Source organism: Lepisosteus platostomus, chromosome 22 (assembly GCF_059453375.1).
Source record: "Lepisosteus platostomus isolate fLepPlt1 chromosome 22, fLepPlt1.hap1, whole genome shotgun sequence".
In the NCBI taxonomy this organism is placed as follows: domain Eukaryota; kingdom Metazoa; phylum Chordata; class Actinopteri; order Semionotiformes; family Lepisosteidae; genus Lepisosteus; species Lepisosteus platostomus.
In genome coordinates, this window is record NC_142632.1 from 18,138,269 (window position 1) to 18,166,145 (window position 27,877).

General features: G+C 41.1%; 2 protein-coding genes across 7 annotated transcripts in view; both read right to left on the minus strand.

The window, feature by feature from the left end:
* LOC148643722 (linker for activation of T-cells family member 2) overlaps window positions 1–11,808 on the minus strand; it is a 23,421-nt gene extending 11,613 nt beyond the window's left edge. For all 3 annotated transcript variants that reach the window (XM_088616319.1, XM_088616318.1, XM_088616317.1), the window contains exons 1-5: window positions 11,407–11,808; window positions 3,331–3,389; window positions 1,948–2,006; window positions 1,739–1,843; window positions 446–488 (exon numbers count right to left, since the gene is read on the minus strand). In XM_088616319.1, coding sequence (XP_088472445.1) covers window positions 446–488; window positions 1,739–1,843; window positions 1,948–2,006; window positions 3,331–3,389; window positions 11,407–11,478 — 338 coding nt within the window. In that variant the 5' untranslated portion in view covers window positions 11,479–11,808. The remainder of the gene's footprint in view (window positions 1–445; window positions 489–1,738; window positions 1,844–1,947; window positions 2,007–3,330; window positions 3,390–11,406) is intronic.
* A 1,544-nt stretch (window positions 11,809–13,352) lies between these two features.
* On the minus strand, window positions 13,353–27,877 carry eif4h (eukaryotic translation initiation factor 4h). 4 transcript variants are annotated; one of them, XM_088616315.1, is made up of 8 exons: window positions 27,727–27,877; window positions 21,821–22,008; window positions 20,784–20,848; window positions 19,429–19,525; window positions 18,435–18,515; window positions 17,846–17,992; window positions 17,260–17,375; window positions 13,353–16,260 (listed from the first exon to the last, which is right to left on the minus strand). In XM_088616315.1, the coding sequence occupies exons 1-8, from the start codon at window positions 27,789–27,791 to the stop codon at window positions 16,255–16,257; spliced, it is 765 nt and encodes a 254-aa protein (XP_088472441.1). In that variant the 5' UTR covers window positions 27,792–27,877; the 3' UTR covers window positions 13,353–16,254. The 4 variants fall into 4 exon arrangements, with proteins under 4 accessions (XP_088472441.1, XP_088472440.1, XP_088472442.1 ...); XM_088616314.1 differs by having other exon boundaries at window positions 21,821–22,011; XM_088616316.1 differs by lacking the exon at window positions 18,435–18,515 and having other exon boundaries at window positions 21,821–22,011.

Sequence of the window (27,877 nt, forward strand, 5' to 3'; positions counted from 1 at the left end):
AAGTGAGGTGACTGCTCAACCGGAGGTGTTGCAATCCAAGAGTTTAATCTCTGTCTCATGCTGTGTAAAGAAAGGGTTACAGCAATCACATCTTCCTGACCTGATGTGGAAACAGGATCATCTTAGTAAAGACATACATCCACCCATTTTCAACTGCTTATCCAGCATAGGGTCACAGGGAGCCAGAGCCTTTCCTGGCCAGCAATATGCTCAAAGTGGGATGTACCCTGGACAGGATGCCAGTCCATCACAGGGCACACACAGACACACACACTCACACACTTGCACCAGGGCCAATTTTCCCAAAAGCCAATTAATCTATCATTATGTCTTTGGACTGTGGAAATAAACTGGAGCTTTCATTGTGCCTGTGTGCCTTTGCTGTTTCCAGAGTTTGTCCCACACACGAACCTGTTAGCTTTATTTTAAATTCTGCTTTACTTACAATAGCTGTGGGTCGTAAATTTGGTTTTCTTCTCGTATTTTCACTGCGAAACAAAAGAACATAAAAATGCATTTGATTTAGTGGAGGTTTTGGATAACATGTCTGCTCATCAGATTCAGTATGCCATAGAACACATAATTCCCACTTTAATGTGTGGCCTCATTCACATTAAACAGACATCCATCTATTTTTTAACTGCTTCATCGAGCAGCTCTGGGAGCTGGAGTTCATCCTAGCAAGCAACAGGCACAAGGCAGGTTCACCCTGAATCAGACGCCAGTCCAACACACACTCCTTCAGAGTAAAATCTGTTACAGAGGTTCGAAGCTGAGAATACAAATTCAGAATTAGGGCACCTGAGCAGGATTTTACATAGAGATTAAAATATGCTAACTGAGCAAAACAGTAGCATGAACTCCTGCAACCTGCTGCTTTCTGACATAGTCAGCTGCTGATGAGGACAGATTGTGTCATCAGAAAAAGGATTTTTAAAGGATTTTATAATACTTGTATTTAGACTCGCAGTCGTCTATGTTCTAAACTAACATGGTTCAGTTTCTTCAGCTTGTCAATGCATCTGGTTGCTCTTCTTGATGGATTCCCTAACAAGAATAATTTAAACTCTAAGCTTTTAACTGTACACCTTAGCATTTTGTTTGCCTTTCTATTGCTTTCCCCACATTCTCTACAAGGTGTACAAATGTAAGTATAAACACTTGAACCTTTTCCCCAAGTACTCCCTCCCATCTCAGTGTTTCCCATTTTGTATTTAGATGTTTTAAAACATGTTTTACTACATTGCAGCATATGTTTTTACTACACTACAAAAAACTTGTCTACTTCAAGTATCATCTGCTGTGTGTCTGCTCAGTCTTGAATTGCATCTACATATGTCTGAATTTTATTTGGTACTTCTAGAGAATTTGATTAAACTCCTGATGTTTTATCATCTCCAGCGGTGACTAGTTTACAAATTTCAGACTGCAGCTCCACAGGGTGAGTGTTACTCTGAGGGAATTCAGCTGAATTAACTGTCGGTTGTGAAGAATCCAGTGGCAGGTTATTACCAACACCCCACCCCAACATAGTCTAGAAAAGTGCAATTAAGACTTTTGGGGGTTCTGATACCTCCGAAACATTAACAAACTTCAGAACCAGGATTTTAGATGCTCAATTTTAGAAGAGTTGTGGGCCATCAGACGTTTTCAATGTTGGCCAAAGTGGTGCTTAGAGATGTAGCCTGTGGCACCTCTTTGCCTACAGGCTCTGGAGAGTGGGCGCTGGGCTACTTACTGGATCTCCTGTGACAGCGCAGACACATCAGCAGGATGACCAGGAGTGGGGCGGCAGACAGAAGGGCCAGCACTGCCCCGTGGGGGTTAAATTCTGCACTCATCCCTGTAAGACAAAAAGAATGGCTGAGTGCTTTAAGAGGATCACAAATCCATATTCTTTCCTAAAAATGAAAACAGGCAAACTATCTAAAGAGATCCTGTTCTGACCTTTTGTGTTACTGCAGCTGGCCATGAGTTTTCCCCAGCAATCCTCAAGGAGCCTTTTACTGTAAGAGAGTATTCAGCTATGAAAAAAGATACAGTACCCCTCATAACGAAAAGCAGTGGCCGTGGTGACTAAGGTGAAGGGCTGGTGGCTGAGTTCTCTATGAGAAAGAGGTAAAACAGTAAGACATCAGAGACCCTGGCTGGACTCTATGAGGCTTCAAGCTTTCCTGCAATCGACCAGCAAGCCACAGGATGTGTGTGGTCAGTGCACAGAGCTTTAGCAGTCAGACATGAACGGCTCAGCTCACTTGTGCCTGAGATATCTAAACACACCAGCACTTTACAAATGGTGATTATGCATATTTCACCACTGCATTAAATCTCCATGGAAACTCCTTTCCAATCTGCATAGTGCAGATTAGTGCTGGTGTTACACTTTTACCAGGTTTGGTGAGGGAGGGGTACTTTCAAAGATACAACATCATTTCATTCTTCAGAGTCTCGGCACACTCTCAAGGAGGAAACCTGTGGTTGAAAGGTTTCTTTTTCAACAGAATGACTCATAGCAGCTCAGCAGCCAGACTAGTCTAAACACAAACAATGTGAAACTCAAGACAATTTTGTAGCAAAGTTTTGATAATGTTTTCCGTTACATTTTATTAGGAAAAAAAATGTCCATAAGAATTCAGTGTTCGCAGTAAGGGCATTGAATTGGGAAGGATCACCTGACAAAGATGCTCGTTTGAGTGCAGGTTGGGTTCTATGATCACGGGTTCGAGCCTTGGTCATGTGATCAGGGGAATCTTGAAAACACTGTTACAATTTGCCATGAAACTGCTGAGTGTCACCCATGCCATTGCTGGGAATTCGTTGTGATTGCGACATGCTGTTTACTTTCTGTTCTATTCCTTATGGGTACAGTACTGTCACGGGGGAAGTAGTTTACTGTTCATGACACCCAGGGGTGTTTGTGGTTCAGGAAAGGCTTTAAAAGATTGTTGCAGATCTGCTGGCCAGTTCACAGGACTAGCAGGTCACATTATATGTTGTACAACCAAAGTGTGCACTGTGGTTTTCAGTCTTGACAGGTTATTGATTACTGTAAATCTTTCTCTCGTGTGGACTGCAGGCAGAGCTGCTATTTGAAGATCTTTTTCTTGGCACGAGTGTCAGATTTCAAGTACAGTAGTTAGCAGTAATTTTCTGATTTATTTCACCAACATAATATATACTGATTACAAAAAAGTCTCAGTCTGGAGTACTAGTAGTCTGAATGCATTTGTGACTCAATGTGGAATATTATAAATATATTTTGCCACACAATCCACGCTGATGGAGGACAGTGAAGGATATATATATATAGTAGGATCTCTGTTCTCTTACCACGGAGACTCTGCTGCCTGATAATGAATGGATGGAAGTCCAACACTATCAATGAATATCTGTGAAAGCAGCACAATCACAATCATTATCATTGTCTTAATAATATAACACATCTTAATAATGAGCACCTTAATAACAACATGTCCAGGGGAGGTAAAACATATAGTTATTTATCATCTGACAATGAATCTAACAGGGAAGTTTAAAAGGTCAGTTTTCTACTCAGTTTTAACCAACCATGTTGTTTATTTCATACTTAGTGCTTCAACTTTTTGTACGGAAGCTTTCATCTGTCCTATCTACAGGTGATCTCTGGGTTATCAAGCACACTCTGACCCCTGGTGAGGTTCCAGTCCATATTCACAGTACCAATAATTACAGGCAAGTTAGTCATTGCAGAACTGAAACTTGCCAATGGAGAAATAGATGGAAACATTTTTTAAAATCTGTTTTCTTGTTGAAATGCTACTTGATTCAGACTACATTGTCTGCTTTAAATGCCTTTTTGATTTTTGCACAGTTATTACAGAACAAATTTGCTTGTTAATTAAAATCAACTTTGTTCTGCTTTTCTAGAAGTTCTTAATCAATGTGAATTTCAGAACTTTTCCTTCTCAAAAAACTATTGCTTTGATCTCATGATCATCATATGTCTTTCTACATTTAGTTTTATTATTTCAGTTTGGTATATAATTGCAACTGTGCGCTTCTTCTGGCTGCAAGAAGAAAATGGAGAACGGAGGTGGGCAGCTGTGTTGTTCTGGAAAGAGAGCTGCTGACAGGCAACACAATGAACACTTACAGTAAGTGAACTCACTACAGTACTTGAGTTCTCTCTGTGTTAATGAGACAGAATCATCTCAGTTGGTGGAAAATGACTTGTACACACATGGCTGGGCTCATGACTCAGGGGTGATTTGTTAGATGAAGGAATCACAAGAAATACTGGCTGTTCTGCCAGCGTGGTGCTATTTGACCTATATTCACTGTTGAAACTCATATTTCACTGATTTCTTCATATTTTACTTCATGAAGTCTCTGTTTTATTCCAATAAAAGTAACAGGGTATTCCGTCATGGAATCACTAGAGCATTTTTAACTGCAATTTAATTTCAGTACAGTACTTTTAGAAACGGCTGTTAATGTGTCCGTAAAACTCCATTAAGGAATGTTCTTTCACTCCCTTCAGTGATGCTTTTACTGGTACACATTGAGTGGACCTGTTTCATTTCAATTCAATTCAAAACCCTTTACTACTTCTATAACACAACCTTCAACACAAAACAAACAGCAAAACAATTGTTACCAGCCAAACATTATAATGTTTAGAATGACGCTATGAGTCATAGCTACTTGTCTTATGTGTAGCATAAGACAAAAAAGGAGACACAAGTGTTTCAGAAAAAATTCCACTCATCTGCTATGACTAAGACTGGCTGTCCAGCACAGAAGCATCTGACATTTTCACATTATTTTTTCCAAGCGCACGTATTTCCATGAATGTGATAATGTACCACCAATTCGCTCACTTGTCTGTTGTCTGTTTTGTTTAATACGACTTTTTAAAGAAATCCAAGTTGGCAACAAAACATTTTTGACAATTTTAGTTTTAAGTCTTTACTTATTTAATAATGGATATGAATTATTCAACATGCAAATTTGTGTCTCTTTCTTATAACCCAAACATAAATGTCTTTACCAGGTAGCACTTTGTTTCGTTAATCAACAGCATCGCACAAGCTCTGCAGTAGTAACAAGAGGTGGAAAAGTCTGTCTCTGTTATACCTGTCTCAAAACGTTATTTTAACATGCTGTTAATAATAGAAACATTCTAAAACTTATCTTAGGGTTAAGATTCTTCAGGCTGTGCTGCGGATTGAGTTTTTTTTTACTAGCATCTAATTACTCTATGATAAAAATGTCTGTCACTCCATTATTTCTTTAGATATATACTTCATTTACCTATTCTTCAATGTCTTAGAGGAAACTCTCCAGAAACTCTCTGCATATAGTAACTGATGATTTCTGTAACTTGACTTATTCACATTCAACATCTCTTTTGATTCTGAGCCCTCTAACAGCTACAGTTACTCCGTTACTTCGAGCATCTTAAGTGGATGTCTTTTTGAAATCCCTTCGCCGCTCTGTTTTGTATAGTTCCTGATGGAGCCACTGAGAAGCAGGCAATCACACTTTTTCTTGGTTAGCTCATTATCCAATGGGAAACCTGTAGCCCTATTATCTCCCCAGTAACAGGTCAAGGAAGTCATACCAGAGCTGTGATTTAAAAAGGTTAAGTAGACTTTACTAGTTGCACAGTTTAAAAGGGTCAGTACAGAAATTCAGTTTGGTCCGGCTATCCACTCTGCTATATATTAACAGCCTCTCTCTCCTGAACTTTCAGAACAGTTAATTTGTCTGTTTTCTGTATTCATATTTTAGATTTTACAATATGCTGTATTTCTTCCCAAAACGAATAACTTCTTGAAAGTAGATGTTAGTTAATTAATCACTTTCTTTTATCTATCAAAGTATGTTGCACGTTGTGTTTTTTGTAGATACAGGGTAACTCTCTGCCTCTTACAAAAATATTTTGCAACTCGTAAGTGCAAAGCATTCCTTTCACAAGACACCAACAACCTGCAGGGTTCATGTATGACCTAAACCTTTTTATTAAATTTTATTAAACTGGCCACTCACTTTAAAACGCGTGTTCTTGATGTTGCTAGTGGAGCATTACAAATACAGGACACTGACTCTTCACTTTCAAATCTAATTCCCAAGGAGCTGCTCAGTCATCTGGATTTCTATCATTCCCCTCAGCATTATGCTAGTCTGACTTTTGCCTATTTACAAATGAAACCAGGTGATACAGACTAGGCTTCAGGGAAACACGTGAGCCTGTTAAAAATCGATTTATTCAGTCTCTCTTCTTGTCACCACTGTGGAACACCCAGACCACGCTGTGTACATCAGCGCTCACAACTTCCTGAACAATGTGAAGCACAGTTTCCTTTTATTTAACAGTCTCTCAATGACTCAAGAGTTTCAATTTGGAGAAGTGCCTTCTGCTTTTCCAAACTCCTTTTCTCCCCATCCCTTTGCATCACCTCATCATTACCTCCCTTCTGTCTGGGTTTGTATAGTTTATCCCACTCCTAATCATGAAAAGGAAGTTATGTGCTGTAGAATAGGAGACATTGCTTTACCAAAAGGGTTGTGTGAGAGTGGAACAGGCCATGTTGTTGAAGCCGTTATCCTTGCTTTTTTGAAGATACAGCTGCATAGAATCCAGGGAGTCATTAACTACTAACTTCGTAACCATTCTTACATTTTTAAAATGCAGTGATTTAATGTAGTGAAGAAGAGCTTACTTATGTCTCACCTTTCTCTGCATGCAGAGTGATTTGTGGGTGCTGTTGTGCTCTCCTATTATTATTTGTGACAAGGTTACCTGCACAGCTCTTTGACTGAGTCAGCCAAATCTATTTGTATGCAATTGTTCAGAGCAATCGTGGTAGAGTGCTGGTGTATTGAAGAGAGACTAACACTGACACCCTCACCTGCTTGGTTCCCCCACTCCCATGAGGAATCTGTGCGTCTTTTGGAGTGGTTAATGAGAATACTTTGTATAATCTGTTATACTCTGAAATAACAATTCAATAAAAAGAGCGTAAAAGAACAGCCAAAAACCTTTAAGAAAGCAGGTAATAAGAATACATGTAGACTATATCAAGAGAAGTTCAGAAAATGTCCTAAAATAATTATTTTATTCATTTTAGTCAAGGGAATCAATAAAAGCATAGGTATATTTTATATATTAGGTATATTGAGTGCCTGGCCAGAAATAAATAAACCAAACCCATGGCCGTAAAGTGTTCATTTACTAAAATAATCAATTTCCCAAACATTGTAGACAACAAGAAACTGTGAATTATTTGCTTAAAAATCTGATATATTTGCCCTATGCACCCTGACTCAACTGTAATAAATATTTCTCTGCAGATTTTTCTTATTATGGTTTGATGCTAATTTCAAGATATATTTAAAAATATTTTACAAGCATAGGATACTCCTATTTAAGCAAACGATAGCTCTGGGTATAGTAATCTAGCTATTCAGCTCACTGTTTAACAAAACCAGGTGGAAATAATCATCTGCCTAAAACAAGTAGAGCCAGTGCAGTAACAAACTGACACAATACACACCACTTGCAGAGAAGACGTCCCTGAGATTTGTGACAGAGAACAAGGGATTCAGGGACGTAAGACACTTCAGGTGTCTTGACAGAGCAAGTACTACTGGCATACTACAAAACTAATCACTCATCAGCCAGCGAGTGTGGTCCTCTTTATTATACAGTACCATACCTTTGTAACTAATATCACTTCCCCGAATACCTGTAGCTTTCCATCAGATATGTTGTATTTTACTGTGTAAATTCAGAGACAGTTACAATATATGTTATGAGCTTAAGTAATTGTCTCTCAAACCTCCTCTAGAGGATTCTGCTAATTTCACTGTTGGTAATTATGAAATGTTAATTGATTTCAATTATTCCCTGAATTCTGACGAGGTGCCAGAGGCTTTTGAAACAGCTTCAGTTATTTCCTTGCCTGAAAAATAATGTTTTTCGATTACCTGGATATTTTTATTTTTCTGACTTGATCTTTATTGCAAAGATATTCAAATGTGCTGTTGAAGTTCAACTCCTCAACGTCGAAAAGATATTTCTCAAACCCTTTCAATCTGGCTTTAGATAATTACAGAGCAGTGAAGTTGCTCTTGTCAAAGTTGCTGATGATAATTCTCCTTACGGCAGCTGATTTGGGTGTAGTACTAATCTTCAGTTCTCTTAAATCTCAGTGCTGTGATCATGAGACACTGAGTAGTTTGGCATCTCTTGTACTGCTCTTCTCCGGTTTAAATGTAACCTTGATAAGAATCAAGTTTGATTTTTTTGGTGGTTTAAGGTCTGTCTTAAGACTGCTTACATATAAAATTCAACAGGGATCAATGCTACTATTCCATATTTAAACTTACTCTCAGTCAGATATTACAAATACATGATCTGAATTAGCTTTTTCACAGATAATACTCAAATCTCTCTTCTCTAAACCTTATACTGAATTAGTTGTTTCACTGCTGTCTGATTGTATTTCTGATAAAAAAGCTAGGATTACACAACGTTTTGTTATTTAATTGTAATAATTCAACAGTGTCCTTTGTAATGAAGAATCTAGTGGTGATCTTTAGTCCTGAGGTCTGAATTGGAGAAATATTGCCAGCCACTGTCCTGTGCCATCTGTTTCTGTAGCTGGAAAACTGACTAATGCATTTGTTTTTTCAAGGATTAATTGTTGTAAGGCTCTACTTGCAGGCGTATTAAGCTAAACTTAATGAATAATGAATAAGCTCAGAATGTGTCAGCTGGAATCCTGAACAGGTACATACAGGTGATCTCGTCACCCATCTCCCCCGTATCTAGCTTGTATGTTATATGTTCACTCCCCTCTTTGTGACCTCTCTAAAGTGTGGCCTCCATTCAGTATAAAAGTATTTTTTCCTGCAGCGCTTGAGTATGCTGTAGCTCAATAGGCTAAACCACTGCGATTGAAGCTGACAAGAGCACCGGCCTGACTCTTGCGTCTGATTCTGGTTTACTGTGTCCCCCTGTAGAGGTGACAGGACCTCAGGGTCCTGAGCTCTGGTTGCCATCCCAAAAGAAATCAGACATTAAATCAAATCGGGGATATCTGGTTATTTTCCGCAAGATTTAACTTTCTGTATCTACTTTGTTTCTTTTTTACTTTTTCATTTTATTTCATTTTTTTAGTGCACAATATGCTATTTATGTACTGCAAAGCACTTTAAAATGCTGCTTTTACAGACAGTATATAAAATAAGGAAATTAAGTATAATAATAGTATGGGGAAGCAGACCAAACTTGTCATTTATCAATCCTTAATTCTCATTGATCGGAATTGACCACGACCCTGACTAGGGCAAGTGGACTGATGATCAGGACCTTCAAAAACCTGAACACAATTCACGTCAACTGTGCATGGACAGCCACCATCAGTCCTGCACTTTCACCACTCCAACCTCACTGACTCACGCCCCGGCAATCTTCAACACAAGAATAATCCCTTCCACTCTACACAGCCATACAACTAAAATGTCACTTTTTTACTGTAAACTACAGATCTTTTGGGAGAAACTGTTTAGAAAACAGCTAAAATTTCAGAACATTGAATAAATAAAAACTATGGAGCGAAAAGAGCCAAACAAAGCAAAATGTCTGACAGCTGCAGCGCATGTAGAGAGGAAACAGCATCACGTCCTCAAGATGGAGAGAAGTTCATCTCTGTCAGACTCCATGAGGACTTTCAGATTATTTTTCAAGTACCTTTACTCCACGATACGTTAAAGACAGCAACAGGTGTGCTGAACACATTCTTAAAAAAAGCTTTTTTTAAAAAGGCTCAAAGGCGGCACAACGGAGGTCGGTGCCTTCATCATTGGACTCATCATGACAGCTGGGAACGTTTGTTCTTTCCTAACTGGAGAAAACAATTTAGACAATAAGATGTAAAAAACATTGGGGAGTTTCTAAGGTTTTAAAAATTAAGTTTGCGGCTGTCCAGATTATTTTTGTTTTCCTTGAAATTATGACATAGCTTCTTTCCAACAGAAGAAATGGTCACCAAATTGAGAGTCGTCAGTTGTTCCCACTCAGCTTCAATACAATGAGGTAAAGTTGGAGGAGAGAAAATTACTTTTTTAATGACGTACGTCAAGTGCGGGCTATATCTGTGTCTCCAATACCCTGGGTAAAAGGTAACAGGGCGGAAGCTGAGTTAATAGCTGATTTATTTACAGAGAACAGGTAAGTTCCTACTCAATGGAGATATGCATTGGATGGCATCTGTAGGGAACTAAAGACTATATAAGTGGCCAGTGTAACTAAGTCACAGCGCCTGTCATGGTGTATGTACATGTTGAAACAATACAGTATAATTTAACCATTTCAAAGTGAATAAATTGGGTGAGGCTGGACTATGTTTCAGATTAGCCATGCATAAGGACTGTAAGTGCTCATCTTTTTAGATACATTTATATGTAAACTTAGTTTTAACAAGCCAAAACATCTCTTCATTCAAAATTATTCAAACACAATCAACATGCTATAGGTGAACGTTCTCACTGATGAGTTTCATTTATGTTTATTCAAGGCGAAAGTGCACCTTAAATTAATTTACCCTTTTCACTGTATCCCAGTCTTCATCCACAAAGCATTTTTATTTTCTTTAGATTGTATTATGGCATCATTTATTTGGAATGCAACAAGTTCTCGAATCTGCAGATTATCGTCACAGACTGAGGCTGCGTGGTGGTCTTCCCAACTTTCAACTTCGTTACTGGGCCGCCATCAATAAAACAATTACAAAATTCGAATTGTTCATTTGAATGTATAATGCAATGGAAAAGGTAATTCTTAAGTCTTAACATTTGAGAAAATGTGGTTGTTTGAGAAAAAACAAACCAGACAGTAAACTTTCACAGCTTCTAAATAGCTAATTTTTGGGGTAAGAAAGTAATGGTGGAGACGCTGGTGCTTCTAAGACTCGACTTCAAAGACAGGTTTCAGGTTCACTACACACATATCAGGTGGTGAGCTGTGTGGCAACTTCTCTAAAATATGTTTCCAAAACTTCCTCATCTGCACACAGCTTTAAATGTTTTCTCACTTGTACTTTAAAAAAGATTTCAAAGTTCAAAGTAAAATGATACTAAAGGTCATACAGCAAGTGTTAACAAATATTTTTAATGAAAAGATAGTTGGAAGCCAAGAAAATAATAGATGAAGCCCAATCCACCCCAAGATTCATCCTAGTCATCTAGAAACCTGGTCAAGCAGGTTCTTTCTGTAATATTAAAGCTGTATGAAGGGATCATCAGAACGTAAGGTCCTTCGGATTTATTCATTTTGAAAAGTCCTTTAAAAACTTCCTTTCAATAGAGCAGATAACACAAAATCCATTAACAAAAACAGAAAACTGATGAAAAGCTCACCTTGAGTGAGTGACCAGCACGCCGTGGTCCAAGATCCTCCAGACGCGATTTCCACGAGAAACTGAACCCCATCTACTAAACTAGTTACGGGTAGAAACAGTCAAAGCTAACAGAACCATTACTATGGCTACTCATCAGTCCCAGGGAGATGTATTAGATAAGCTTAATAAAAGCATCTGTTCTGCATGTGAAGATTTCCTGTTTCAAACCGCTCAGCCCCACCACATCCGTGTTTTAGCTGGACATCAGGGAGGACCATCGCAAGTGCACTGCCCCACATTTCATCTGTGCACATCACTCTCACTCCTGAGGGCAGCAGCACTGTTCTTGGTCCCTGAACGATGCTCTGCAGCCTTGCAGCTCCCCTGCCCCTGCCCTACACATGCACACACAGACCCCGCCCCCTGCCCCCACACATGTACGCTCAGACTCTGCTCCCTGCTTCACACTCACACAAACCCCACCCCCTGCTCTACACTCACACATAGGCACCACCCCCTTTTCCACACTCACACACAGACCCCACATTCACATTTGCATTAAAGCATTAAAGCGTTAAGCACCAGTGAGCTCCTCAAACTGTAAAGCTGGCAAGCAATAAGGTCTTTTTTAGAGATGCTCATTTTAGAGACCGCTTTTGAGAAACCTACATGGGCAATACTAAATTCCGCCCACAGTAGCTCATCAGGCTGTAGATCAGGTTAGGAGTTGACAAGACTGAAAAAAGTAGCCCCCAGATTAAAAAATACAAAGACTTGACATTCCATGATACTCAAAAGTACAACAGGAAGTGGTCGCACAGATGCACAGCACAGATGATCACAGAGCACTAGTTTAAGAAGACTGGTGGTTACCCATATCAGCAGGCAGTGCACCTTCATTTACATTAATGTAGGTCTTGGTTCTTTAATGGTGGGGAAGATACCCCACAGCTGCTCAGCAAGACTGACTGCAGGGAAACACGGCCGAGAACAACAGCCCCTGCGTGGGGCCATATAGGTTTCCCATGAGTGAGGAAGTGGTCTGTACCTCAAAATGTTCTCTTTGAATGGGTCATGCAGAATGTCAGATGCGAGAACAGAGATAAACCTTCTCTTCACCAGGGCTGCCAGGAAATGATATTAGGACAGCAATATTGATATCTGGAAGAAGAAAAGTGGTTTACAGTCGCCCCCCTGTGTCTTTTAATGGAACATCAGGGACAGTTTTAAAGATAAAGATAACAAACATGAGAAGCTGTTTGACAGCCTACAAACACACTTATGGGTGGAGGACATGTGTGGAAAATGACATCTTCCAAGACTCCAGAGACATTAACAGCTTGACTGGAAAGTCTGGTCCAGATACCAAAAAACACAAAGGAAGTGCCTCCAATTTTCAGTCTTAACAGTACCTGTGCTTCATTTTCACTGTAAGCCTTGTTTTCACAACTCTTCAGATTGACTTTGTTGATACCACTGAAGATTACAAAGTTTTAAAAAAACGTAGATCCACATTCTTGAACCTGTCAGACATGCATCTCAGACCAGGAAATAGTCTGGTCATTGTTTGCTGAAACTTGTTCCAGGTGGCCAGTCAGTGAATGCACAGAGGTCTCACCAATGCAGCATATTCTTTTAAGATTGAAGAAGATGAATGTAAGGAAGAGTAGGGGTCCAGATAATGTGTGGGGCAGTTTTGCAATCTTGTGCAGATCAAACATGTGTGTGTCTTTACACAAAGAGTTCTGGGAGTATAAAACAAGCTGACTAGCTTTTCCATAGTGGGCATGATGGTCTGTCATTTGCAACTATGTTCTTTTATTAATATTACTTCATTTAAATACTCGAACACCAGTGTATAAACTATCATATTTAACCTTTTGTTTCTAGGTGATCAAGAGACTAAGTAAGACATACAACAAGCACTTTTGCTTGGAACAACAGCAACACAATCACACAGGAAGGTTACTTAACTTTTCTTTTATTTAAAAGATCATTCACAAAATACCAAATCCTTAAATTCACTGTTTTTTGTCTTTTTCATATTTATTTTTTCCTTACGAAGCAGAATGTGTGAAGTGTTGGGAGTTTACTTTGTTACATTTAAAAGTCAACTCAGTTGACTGAAGAGTGAAACAATCATTAACATTGGATGGTTTAATTAAAAAAAATAAAAATATAAATCTGCCTCCCCTCCCCCCTCCCCACACATTCAAGACTTAGTTTCAGTCTGACATCAGAATAATCCACACTGAAGATAAACCAAACAATGCATGTCTTGCCAGTTTGAAGAAGTGTTACACAAATGGTTCTTATTTTTGAAATGACAGCTTAAAATGCACAAGTTGCATGAAAGCGAAGCTCTGTTGGTTGCTAGGGTTACTACAGGGAGGTGGCAAGTTTACAGCAGATGCCAAATCCAAGAAGTCACGGAAACCAAGCCTGCCTCCAATGTGCCGAGGGAGTCAAACACCCACACCTTCATGACAGCGCCTCACTTACGCTGAGCACAAGAGCCTTTACTTTTGAGATTTCTTTCCCGAGACTGAAGTGCGTCTCTCTCATCAGGGTTGCAGTGAATGTCCAATGTGCAGGCTGATGGCAGGACAAGTCCAGACCAGTAATGTGTGAACTAACCAGATCTGTAGACCCAGCTGTCTGGGAAAAGACCAGTGAGGGCCAGCGCCAGTTCAAACTGAACAAGGGACAACACAGCCGTCTACAGCCCAGACGTTTCCAGCCACTGATCTTGAGTACACAAGCTTACACTAGCTCAGTTTAAGGACTCCTACATTGTATCATAACCACTTCATTTCCATAGTTGTATTAATATTCTGTGTTGCTTTCTTTTCTACGGCCCTAAGCAAACAATTTAATTTTAATTTCACTAAAATTTTCTTAAAAAAAAAAAAGACTACCCAAAATTTGACGAGGCAAACAAGCAGAACAGAATATTAATTTTAAAATATAATGTGCTCAGGGGTACTTCAAGATTATCTAGAACCATTTTGAATAGAAACTAAAATCCATTGAGACTTGAGATTCTTGGCATTCATTAACCTGCACGTTTTAACCTACTCAACTCAATTCAGTCAGAATGATGGCTTTTAAAACCAAGAGAACTCTTGCCTGAAACTTCAGACCCCTTTCAAGGTTACCCATTTGCTCAAACAGAGGGCCCACATAATACTCCAAGTATTTGAGGAAAAATAAATATATATATAAATCACTTGGGAAACCTGCCAGTTATTGGCTGAAACTGCATGAGTGATATAGGACTGTCAATTTTAGAAGTTCTCCTAAATTCTGTCATTAATCTGGTAACAATTCCTAAACAATTCTGGGTGTGCTACACTTTAAATTGTTAGCAAAGCACAGCCAATAAAAAAAACATATTTCCTGACAAGAGAAACACTTCAAAGCTCTGGAGAGAAATTCTTTAAAAAAAAGGCAAGTGCCTGTTCTGACTTCTTACCGTTTACTGAATATTGTGAAAGCTGCAACACCACCCCCTTAAGGAAGCACTCTGCACTGAGGGCAATGGAAGCAAACTTGGATTCCCCTTACAAGTGAAATCAAAGATCCCCCCTCCCCCATCACCGGTGAGTAAAGAGGCTTCAAGACCAGCATGTGAAGGGAGGACTATACCAAGAAGCCTTCAGATTCCAACTGTCCTCTAGCAGCACCAGCAGGTTTACTGGCAGCTAACATTGCTGAGGACAAAGGAGACCTGTGAGCCAGAGAGGGAAACAGCTCTCCTGGACACATCAGCAGCATCAGCTCCGAAACACCCAGCCGCTGGGACTTCCAGCAAACCGCCTAGGAACAGATTCTTATCCGATACTTCAACACATTAAGAGTGTCTGTAAGATGAGATATGTTTTATTGCCATAAACAGTGAAGAAAAAAAGTTAGACTACTGACTTTTCTACAGTAAGAATATTCATCACTATATCACGTCTTATCTAGGGCTTAAAAGAGATGTGAACAAAACTGGCCACAACACAGATTCCCAAGCTTTGCATGTTTGATCAGTTTTTTTTTTTTTAATTTTGGCGCTATCTGGAATGGAGATACAAGGAAATGGTTTGCTTTTCTTCAATAAGCACCCTGTGGTTTGCTTTTGAATCAAGAGAATTTCTTATTGGTGCTATTGCTAGCTGTGGAAGATAAATACATATCGGCGCGACTAGGACTGTAGCGTTTTTCACCATTTTCCATTTCTAACTACTGTGTGTTCATGCTGCTCTTCTACAGCAGTTGGGTTTCTGTATTGCTTCATTACTGCCGAAAGCAACTCTACTACTCTGCGCTGCACTGCGATCAAAAATCTTTCAAATACAAAGAATAACAGTATGCAAAAGTAAAACATTAAGACAAAAAAGGTGAGTGTGGTTCTGTTGTGGTATCATCATTTAATGTATAGGACAGTGGAACTTTGATTCACTGAATTAAGTATTTTAGAAACTCAAAAAAAGACAACGCATATCAGCCTTGTCTGTTGTGTCTATTTCATCAGTATGCAACATAAAAGATGCCTTTGGAAGGGGAAAAGAAAAGGTAAATGTCATGACGTCCTTACCCAAAGGCAACAGAATCAAACTGAAGCCACTGTCTGAGCTGCTTGCCTTTGGTGTCGGTACACCAAAGAGTTGACACATGCCAGGGTCGTACCCACCGCCCAAGACTCCACTGGCACTGTACCAGCTGGACGAGGGCACACCCTGTGCACCTGCAGAAGGGATGAGAACCCAGTGCCTTAAACACACTGGGCTTTCTTTGGGAGAAGTCTTTGAAAGATTTTTGGTCAACAAAGCCAGTCGCGATCCAGTTTAGCCTTCCGGAATAATGCAGCCACATGGATTTATTAATTCTTTAAAAACAAAAGAAAACAAAATTAGATGCAAAGTGGCAAAAAACAACAAAAAGAAAATATATAGCTATAACCCAGAGATCCAACAGATACACACTAGTCTGTGCCTGCTATAAGTTCCAAATATGAAGATGAAGATTTGTGAATTTAAAACTATACACCTTGCGAACTATAAGATAATATTTTTTTTAAATGTATACTGTTTCCCCCGGGACTTAAAATCATCTTATTTTTGGCCGATCCTGTGCATCAAAGACGCCTAGAAAGCTTTGATAATCGGCTGAGTGGGGTCACAATACCTCCAGCTCTTTCTTCATCTGCCTTCCGAGGGCATCACTCAAGGTCAGGCCCTGCATCTACAGGCGTGCCAAATTCTAGTCAGGAAAATTGGCAGACCCTTGCTCAAATCCCCTTTCTACCCAAAACAAATCCAGGTCAGCTGTACACTTCTGACGAACAGAAAGCCACACTCCTGTTCAGAATGGGTCCTTGACAGAGGAAGCCAAAGAAAGCAAAGCTCACCTGTAGCCACCTCTGCATTAAAACACAGGCTCTAAACATACAGCGGTCATTCGTTTTTCTTTAGTCCCGTGAGAATAGGATGAGATTTTTTTTCTATTGAGAGCAGCTAACTTCTTTTGCCTTTTTCAAGTCAACATGAACCAAACATCCACCCCCCCACCCCCACCAAAGTAACTACAGTACAAAGCAGGCGCTAAATACAGGGAAGCAGAGGTGTACGTAAAAACCACTTGTTAACAGCTGACATGCATTCACGAGCTGCTTTTTTGTGTATTGTGTGTTTTAATAATATTGTTTGTTTTCTCAAACTGAGCTCAGAAGAGGAGGAGGGTCAAAGCTCATCTAACGGTAGGAATGATAAACGCAGTGTCAAAGTTGCCCACTGGCGCGATCTGTTTCTACAGTTCCGTGCCCTCCTCCGTGTTCTGGCGAGCTGCGGCTGTCCGCCGTGTCTTAGTCTTTCTCTTTGGGAATTACCTCCTCCCTGGGCTTGGCCCCGCCGAATATGGCCGAGTTGGGGTTGGCGACTTGGTTAAGAGGAGCGTCGACTGTGCGAGGCTTCAGCTGTAGTCTTGGTCTCTGTGCTCTTTCCTCTGGAAAAAGCACACGAGCGACATCAGACACAAAAGAACATCTGCATTTTACTCCATGATCCTGAATGTATGACAGACTAAAGAACATATCACTACCCATGAAAGACCTGCCTTCTCTCTCCCTGCCTCCCAGCGAACCCACCTGGGATTGCCATAACCCTCACCATGTTCCTGGCAAGGGCACGGTATGCCAGTCCACCTCGGGGCCAATTTCAAATAGCCAAGCAAACCTGGACCTTACTGGTCTTCAGCACACACGAGGAAACCACAGCACCTGTTGAAATCCCATACAAACACCCTACGGACAAATGCTGAAGGCCGAGGACCTCAAACACCCCCTTCCCCTGCTCTCAGACACAAACTGTACTTGTGCCGCGCCTTATGCCAGCAGAAGAAGGAAGTGGATTTGGGTTCTTAAGGAGTGTGGTTTGTGCTCTGTGGTGGAGCAGAGAGACAGAGGTGGGCCGTACCTTCGGAGGGCTCTCTGAAGTCCATGGAGCCGCCACGTGGGGGTCCCTCCCTGTAACGACCAATCCCACCAGCACTCGCCCCCCTCCTGTCGCCTGGGCGCCCACCCCCTCGACTCCTCCCACCCAGGAAGTCATCATCTCTAAAGCCTGTTAAGAGATGAACAGGGAGGAGAAAAAAAAAAGTTGACAGCTTCCATCCATTTTCAGCTGGAACGTCAAACATGGAGAAAAATGATAATGTGCATGAAATGCAGGCACTGTAGATTAATGGAATTTTAAATCAAATCTGGAATACACGTTTCAAAAATGAAAGAAAAGGCTCTGTATTTTCACTTGGAAAGATCAAAATCTGTGAATTTTGAATTCACTACCCTGAAGCACAGACAAGTTGCTATAAAAGTTGTCAGGGACTTGAATGCACTTTCAGCAACATACTGGCTGCAGTGCTGAACAGGATGACCGTTGTGCTTTAGTGACGCATTGAGGTCCTACACGTGCCAAAACAGCAACGGCGGGACTGTAGGTGTTCAGTGCCAATGCACGGAAAATTGGGGATTTGGAAGTAAACGAAGGGTGAAACATTGCGCACCTCCTCCAGATTGGCTGAAGTCCTCTCTGGAATCTCTGGGGTCCCTTCCCCCTCCTCTGGGACCTCTGGGGGCACCCCTCCCTGCAATGGACAGGGGCCCTTGTTAAAGATGGGGTACAGCCTGCAGAAGGGGTAGCAGGCCTCTGCTCCAGGCACACTGTGACGAAGAGCTCGCCAGCCACTGATTGCTCATTGTGGGTTAGTAGGGTGGAGAGAGAAGTCCCTAAATCCCTATTTTAGGCAAAGCTGGGAAAGAGCAGGATAGTCTGAAATATGCTGTGGAGCTCATCACAGATTGACTGTGGCACTTCAATTACACTGGCATCAGTAAGAAGTGTGTGAGGTGGACAGCCGGATTACTGGAGAGTAGAAAGTGACAGTTCACAGCAGTGTTAGCACTGCTGGCTTACTGACTGGGAAAACTGTATAGTGACTAAGAAAGGAAAACTGAAGGATGGAGGTGCAGATGGATGAGGAATGAAGAATGAAAGCATGATGAAAAGTCCATAAAAAAACCTTGTTGTATTGTTATCTCCGTTAACTATCAGACACACTACAAAAATGTTTGTTAAAACAGACAGATGCATATTGGTGAAAGCCAACATCCTTTTATTATGCCAAATCAAAATATTAAAAGTGTCACTCAGGCGCAGATTTAAGTTCAGAACACAATACTTAAAACTGCATCAATGCTGTAAACCCATTATTAATTTCTTAATTGATTTCTAAGAAATTAAACATTCCAATTACTGTACTTTGAAAAATTAAAAATGACAATTAATTTAATGCTCTCTGGTATAAACCTTTTTTAAAAGTTCAAATGGCATGGGTTCTAGCCTGTGTTCTATATGAGACCATATTATAAAAGAAGTATATGAAGTAAAAACAAACCACAATTACTGCTCTGGAGCTACTGACTGGGGTACAAGCAGCTACTTGTACCCTCAAGCTGCCCCAGCAGTTCTGATAGTGCCAAGGAAAAGCAAGCAGGTACCTCTCTCATCCGTTTTTCGGAAACCGAACCCTCCTCCACCTTTTTCTTGCCGGCGGCCCTCTGCTATGTCCACTCGCAGTGACCGATCTCCTAGGAGCTGAGGACAGTGGGAGAAGAAGTGAGGCACTTCAGATCACATCTGACTGGCTAACTTCAGGCCTTGGCTTGTGTGGGACTTACAGAGCCGGCTGCACTTGGCATTTATTGTGGCTCATTCACTAACCCAGGGGGATTAGTAATCCAGGTAACCACATTTTTTGGTCGTTGCAAGAATGTGGGTTTACCTTCCTCAAAGAAAAGTCAAAACCGGCACTTCAAGTTACAACAATCACGAACAGGAACCGTGCAGGGGACACGACCTTGTGAAAACCTCAACACCGCGGACTTGTTGCCGTGCTCACTGGTGTATTCACACAGACATGGCTTCTGAAGCACTACGCCAGATGCTCTGTTAGGAACAGCCAATACTGAAAATAATGCAAAGCTTCAAGATGACTTATTTTGTCTTTCCTACTTGAAATGAATGCTGAAAGCATTGCAGTTACACTACATCGGCCTCTGAAAGAGATTGCCTTTCCACTCATGGTGGAGGGTGTCGCAACCCTGGAACTGGCGCGGTTCTGCAAGCGGACGTGCCCGGCTCCTCCTCCAGCTCCAGACCGCACACCTCCCTCACATGCCAGCGGCTCTGCGCCCAGCTGGGCGTCCAGACGCACGCGTTCGTCACAGGAGCAAGCTCACAGGACCACACTGTTTTCAAGAATGCACTTTTTAAATCAACTGAGTTGTAAGAATTTAATTACAATATCTTAATTTAATTTGTTAAATTAATAAATTACAGCCATTAATGTGGCAGCAAGAAGCTAACCCCTTATTTCCCACTGGCTGCTTCGCAAAACATGGAGGTTTTAGGAACTTAACCCCTGTAAAGGGTGAGTTAGTATTTCACACAATACCTACATTCTGTCTGGTTGACAGCTGGTCTACTGTTAAAAAAATCAAATTAGATTTTAATGGTTCAAGTAGAATGAACCAAACTGCTCATCCCGTGTGAAGAAATTCACTTGGGTCTTGCAGAGTTTCAAACTAAAAACACTGATAGGTAAGGGATTAATTAGAAATAAATGTTAAAGTCCTAATGACAGCAAATGACCAATCAAAATGTATCTTTACATTTAAATGCTTTCCCATTCAAGGTCCAGAAATCAACTACCATCTAACTAGGATTTTGGAGAATTTAGTCAATGCATGTGAGCAATAAGTCAACACCTGCTACAATCAAAACAGCTCTGCAAGCTTTGCTTGGTCAGCGTTGCTGCCCAGGTCCAATTACAGCAAGCAAGCGAACTACTTACAGCCCCGTCGTATGTCAAGGCTTCCTTTAGGGATTCCAAGTCATCAAACTCTACGTAACAAAACCCTGGAAGAAAGGGGTAGAAAGGTTACTGTGCTGAGTGCTCCACGGGTCCCTGCCCCACCCCTGTCAAACAGGACCTGTAAGCCACATGCAGCTCACAGGAAGGGGTGCAAAACCACCTCGACCGTTTGGAAGGAAAGATTTCCCAGCAGCCCTGCATGTTCAAGGGTCAGGGGGCTTCAGCCAGCAAAGCTTCTCTCCGCTTTTAATACGGTGCAACATCGGGACACCAGCAGTCGTGCTCTTCTTCTGCCCGTGTGCCGACCTGTAAACACCTGACAACACCAACCTGGGAAGTCAACCAGACCCCGAATTCCCTATTTTTGTTTAAAAACCTTTTAATAACTTCAGCATGCCATCAAGATGAATCTAATCCTGAGTATGAATGAAATTTAAACGTTGCTGCCTACACATAAAGCTCATGCAAATCTGGGGGGGGGGGCTCCTTGTGCAGAGTTTGGGGTGTCACTTTATATTTGGAGATCATGAGTGGCTATGACATGGGGAAACATTCTTTTTCCACATTTTCTACAAATAAGAGAAGCAAAGCCAGCTGTATCCAACGTGACAAAGTACACATCCATGGACAACCCACAGGGGCACAAAATGGGTGGGGAGTTCAAGCAATTTCCTCTAAAAGCACAGAAGACTGCGTATAGAAAGGAGCTTGTGATTGGGGTGTGTGTGGTCTGCTTTTATCTAACCTTTCTGCCATGAGCCCTCTCCTTCAAAATTAAGAATTGATAACAGACCCTTATTATCGAAGCCTACTTCATTTCACAGAGGCTTAAATTACTTTAAACCATAATTATGTTCAATCTACAACAGCATTAGAATGCAATCAAAACTAGAGCTGTAGGACTGGTCTGCGCTTGGATGCCACACTTCAGAATAAGCAGAGCCAGCTCCAGCAGCCCAGCCCTGGCTACTCCGTTATCAGAAAAACAAACCCAGCCCAGGAATGGAGGTCCTCACCTTTGAACTTGTCCGTTTCTTTGTCTCTGACTAGTCGGACGCTCCGGACACTGAGATCCTTGAAAATGGCGTCTATGTCTCCTTGCACCGTGTTGAAGGGCAGATTTCCTACATAGGCTGTGTAGGGAGGCTCTGCGGGCAGCTCCTTCTGTTTGCGGGGTCCTCCTGAGCCGCTACCTCCTCGGGATCTTCTGTTCAGAAAAACCCCGTTAGCAACAGATGAAAGGGTGAACAGCGGCGGCCCTTCTACACCAGGACCTGCGGCCCCGGGTCCCTCTGCACTCACACACTGGTGCAGACACAGCAAGGCCAGAGCTCATGTGGGGAAAATAAGAAACTTCAAGCCACATGGGCAATCTGTGGCAACTGCTTTAAAAAGGAAGAGCAGACATTTGTTTACCCTTTGTTTCAAGGAAATGAAAAGGCTTAATTTTGTGGACAGAAGATCGGATGCCAAGACACATGCCTCAAAGCACTGCCACTCATCTAATAAGGTATGTGCTATTAAATAATACAAGTATTCTATTATTGCTTAATAATTTTTAATTTTCAGTTAAAGGTTTTTAATAATGCACAATAATATCATACTCTATTATATATAATATGTATTATAATACATAGTAAGTACAATACAATAATACAAAAATAAAGTAGTATATACAATGTACAGTAATAAAGTTAACTTTACTTGAACTGAGCCTTCAGTACAACTAGTAGACAACAGGTAAAATGCCTACACAATGTTATTTCCGCTGAACAATGGAGAAACAAAATATAGACTGAACCTTTATTGTGGTGTTACACAGTATCAACTACCTATAAAATGCAACATTTAATTATACGTTTATTTTGTTGTAGATATTTTTATTGAATAATACTGTAACTTTGAGTACAGTATAAACACACAATCATTTCTCCAATACCTAGGTTTACCATAGAAGCTAGGCTCACTATGCATTGAAAATCCCGTATGTATAATGCACTGCAAAAATCTGACATTTGTCAAATTCAGGTTAGGTAGTAGGTGCAGGAAGAAGCTGATAATAAATAATAAATAATAGTTTGCATTACATCTTGCTTCTGTTGCAATGTCCTTTTCCCATCTTCCTTTTAGCAATTCTAACATTTTTAGCTGTGCCTGCAACTCTGTACACTTCACCATCTTTGAATCCTGGGCTCTTTTTCTGCTGTCTAGAGAGAAATCTCTTCACTTATTTAAAGTACAATCATTCACTTTCAATAGACTTTAAATTAATATTCATCCATTCCCAGTTCAAAGCTTGTGAGCTCTGTCTCATTCTTAAGTCTACTTTTCTAAATTTATAAAAGCTAATTGTAGAGCTCAGCTTCAGAGAGTTAAAAGTCATATGATAACACAAGGTCACAACTTCCCACCTTACAGTGTATATATTGCATATGTTGTGTATATTGTGTCCACACTGCCCTCACAATAAGAGAGTGGAATATTCCATGGGAATAAGCGAGTACATGGGTCCTCCCAGAACTGAAAAGCAGTAGCAGAGTTGACCTTTTCTTCAGCATGCTATGCCAGTGTCTACTGAGTCTGCAGGTTTTAATTTCAACAGAGCTCCACCTTCTCAGTCCTAGCTGATGCCTTTAATTTGCTTTGCTTATTTGTTTAGATTTCTGGTTTACTCGCTTTCTGTTTCATAATTATTCAACTTCAAACATAATGCTTGCTGTAAATAAAACTTGCTGACCCTTGTTTCTGACTAAACGGCAGCCAGTGCTGAAGTTAAATGTACTTGCATTTAAAAACAAACTGCAGCCAATTACATTTTATTTTATAAGTGAACTTCAAGCACTTGCTTTTAAAATCAACTTCATAAATATTGCAAATGCATTATGAATACTGTTCAACAATTAGAAAAGGTTGCATCCACCTCTGTATAAGAGATCGACAGTTCACATCTTGATCAACTGGCAAGCTCTCAGGTGCGTGCGAGTCACCAGCTCAATACCTCAGCCAGTGTAGTGAGAAAGAAGGTGACAGTTTGTATAAACTCAAGTTCAATAAACTAACTGCCATTAATTGGATGCTTAATTATTTTAATTAAGCACCAGTTGTGAGAACTAAAGACTATACCCTAAAATGTTCTGCACAGAGTAGAAACTATAGAAATTAAACTCAACTGAATATTGTGGTACCAATATATAACTTGCTACTTCTATTGGTACATATATAGCAATCAATAAAGTGCATATAATTAGTGTTTATAGTATAAACTGTACACCTTGTACCTCAGATTAAGGTACACCACCTGCCAAATTAATGACAAAACAAATTGCATCAATGTTTGCACAGAAAACATTTACAAGTCCAAAACCATTAAGCATTAAATCATGCAGTATATACATCCAGATGGCCTGAAAGACATCTAAAACAGACTGGAATCCCTTACAATGAATTTCTTAAAGGCCTACAGAGCCCCCTGAATTTTCAATCCAACTCTGCACTTAGTAAACTAATTTTACTAATTAGTAGCTTAATTGATCCACTTTAACTGCTTTTCAGCCTTAAAAAATTCTGCCTTTACAAGACTTGCATTGTGCACCTGCAGGCAGGGGACAAAACAGTCGAAACTGCAATGTAAAACTACTTAACAGTGTTGGGTCACCACATACAGCCCATAAGCACAGTGGCACAGTCCATCAGTGCCTAGCATTCTGCAGGAGGGAGGCGGCGGCACCACTCTTCCACAAGAAAGTCAGTCAACTCACACCTGTTTGACGGAGGTGGAAAATGCTGTCTCGGGCATCACACCACAATATCCCATAAATGCTATACCAGGTTCAAACCTGGTGAGCGAGAAGGCCGTGACATAAGGATTACATCAGTGTCCTGCTCATCAATCCACTGGGCTCTGTGGATCTGTGCACTTCCGCCTACTGTTGCCTGTGCTGATGAATTCCAGTATTCATCAGCCTGTGAAACTCTGAATTCCAGTATTTTTATGACCTAAGTAGGGTTTATGTGCTTATTAACACATGATCGACACCTGTGTGGAAGCCAATGCTTTCAGTATAATTGGCATTATATTATTATAATCTTAATATAATGCCATAATATTATATCTTATTTACTTACATGCTTCCACTATTTTGTCAATGATCTACATATTCAACTGTGATATTTATCAAAAAAAGATCAGTTCCAATCCCATGTGTTCTATCATACCTTACCAGCCAGCCACTCACATATACAATAGTAACACCTTCAAACAGAAGTAGAAATCTTTAACAACTACATTATTCAACTCATGCAGCTCAAAGGAAGGTGTACTTAAATCTGCACAGCATGATCACAGCAAGAAAAGACAGCTCATCTTCCAGAGCTAGAGATTTAAAACACACTACCCACTGTCTCCTTTGTGCTTTTCTCAAGGGGACACATCTTGCACAGCAGAGATGCACTGAGGAAACCACCCTAACAGTACTTCAGAACCACTGCACACCACATAGTCTACACAACACTCAAACAAGCTAGCTAGTGTTTGCAGCTGCCCTGCATGGAGCTAGTCAGTCTGTGAGGGGTGTCAAAAGCCTATTGTGAGCTCCAGACCCCTTATTTATCAATTCTTCCACAATTAAGTCTCTTCACTGGTCTCTGGTACAGCCCCTGTTAGCCCTACAAAGAAACCATCTCAATGCGATATACTGACTTTGAACTGGGTTTAAACGAACATTTGGAAAGGATGAAAACAGCCAAGTTCACCGAGCCTCATCTTACGGTAATTTGTAATCAATCATGACATCATTTCTTCCCTTAAGCATTATAAATACTGTATGTATTCATACTCCTTCTCTCCCTTGCATCCGTCTCCTGTATCCCTCATCTCCACCTCTGCCCCTTGGTCACTCCTCACTCTGCAGGGGGTCCCGGCCTCCTCGTCCTGTGGCCAGCCCTCCACACAGTGGGTTAAGACAAATTACTGTAACCTTAAACAATCAAATCTTTTAATATGTCTAATTCCTGACTGTTGTTATTCCCAGTGAAATTTAAAATAGAGATTTTCAATAGCCTTGCTAAACATGTGCAGAAGTAAAATCAACTTTTCAGGATTAACTTCTACTTGTTCCTTTGCAACTTGCTTACTGACGCAGCTTCCTGCACAAACCTTCCCAGAAAATAAAGAAGTCTCAGGTAAAGATGGGCTGAATAAAACCGAAGGGATCTTAAGTCTTGAAAAAAAAACTACAGTAAAAGTGCCAATAATGGGAAAGCATGGCAGCCTACACACCATTGTGCTGGCCAAGCCATGTGACATTGACGCAGTGTAGTGCAGACGGATGGCTGAAGATCAGACAGTGTGCCAAGATCAGAAAGAACTGTGACCAGAGATTTCAAATCTCACCTTGCCTCTCTCCTGCTCCATCCCACTCTACCTGATTTAAATCCTGGGCTGAATCGGAGATTCCCAGTGTGAAACTATTGTGATCCGATTCCCACCCTCCACTTGCAAGTCTAACTGAAAGTGAAGAGGTGGTTAGTAAATGTGCCAAGCTCAGGCCCGAACCATCCGAATGGCAATGACGAGTGCAAGCCTCCTGGTCTCTGGCATCATTCCTGCGCCCCTGAGTCATCAGCAGCTAATAAAACCCCTCGTCCAAAGAAAGTCAGATTTCAGGTGAAAGACTGCTCATCTACAAATGAAGCTACCCACCACATTTTAGTACATTTAGCAAACCCCACCAAACACCTTGTAAAAAGCAAGAAACATTGTGTCAATGAACAATTATAAATAATTATTTATGAGTACTTAAGCAATTTCTTTCACAAAAGATATTCCTATGAAGTTACCACCAAAACTCCTAATGCAATTTCACTTAATATTTCTGATCATAACTAAGAATTCTAAGATCTGGTTAAAAATGTAAATTTACAAAAGTGTACTGCAATATGCTTGCAAGAAGAGTATAAAAACACTTTTCACACACAATACGAATGACAACGAGTTAATTTAAATTCCATCTCAGTTACAACCTCGTTCTACTAATGGAAACTCAGGACTTCCACAAACCACTCTATTGCTAACCAGCCTCGTTTCTGCGAAATTGCTTTTACCAGCTACTTTATGTTAGTATTTCCTGAGGGACACTACTGGTTTATATAACAAAATGAATAATCGCATGGTAATATTTGTTTAGGTATTGTGGAAACAGGGCCGCCCACGGAACAGGAACCCCCTTTGTGTAAGGGCAGTTTTCTAGATTTAAAGTAAAAAAAAATCTGATTTATTTAGCATCGGACGAAAAAGGGGGGGATATTTAGTGTTCAGACACCTCATGTTGCAGAAGAATCATTTCATATTTGTTAAAACGTATCCGTCTAGCAACATGGACAGCACAGAATGTAACGGATACTGATTTTTGGGTGGAGAAACGGGACATCTAGCCGAGTTTGTATAGCTCCGGAGAGAGCAGCGGGCTGCGCGCAAGGGCGAGTCTCCTTCACTCCGGGGTGCACCGCGCCCCCCAGCCCCGGCACCCACATGTGGCGCTGCTCTCCCGGGCTCCCTGGCGCCAACTGCCCCGCTGGCACCACGCTACAGCCCGGCTCACCAGCCGCACAGCTGCACGCCGCCGATCCAGCTGTAAAATCGCTACTACTCCGAAGTTAAAAGTCAGGAGCACATTATCGCGCTTCCATAATTTACAGTTGGGGGTCTCGGATGCATCACAAATCCCAGCGATTTCCTAATCCACCACACCGGCTCCCCATTCATCCCAGCACGTCTCCCACACCGTCCCCCGTCTCCCCCTGACAGGCCTACTCAAGTTGGACCCCGAAACCCATCGGGGCATCTCGCCCCCACACAGCACCACTTTCCTGGTGCTGGCGCTGGCACTAAATAAACATCCTGTTCCCATGGCTGTTTTCTTACCCCCTTCCACCTCCGAAGCTGCCGTAAGCCCGATCCCGGTCATCGTAGTTATCGTAATCCGCCATTGCAGTCTGTGCAGGAGAAAGCAGGCAGGAGCGTGAGGACCCGCAATATAGAGCAGGGCAGGGCTGTCCTGGCCGCGCCTGGCCAA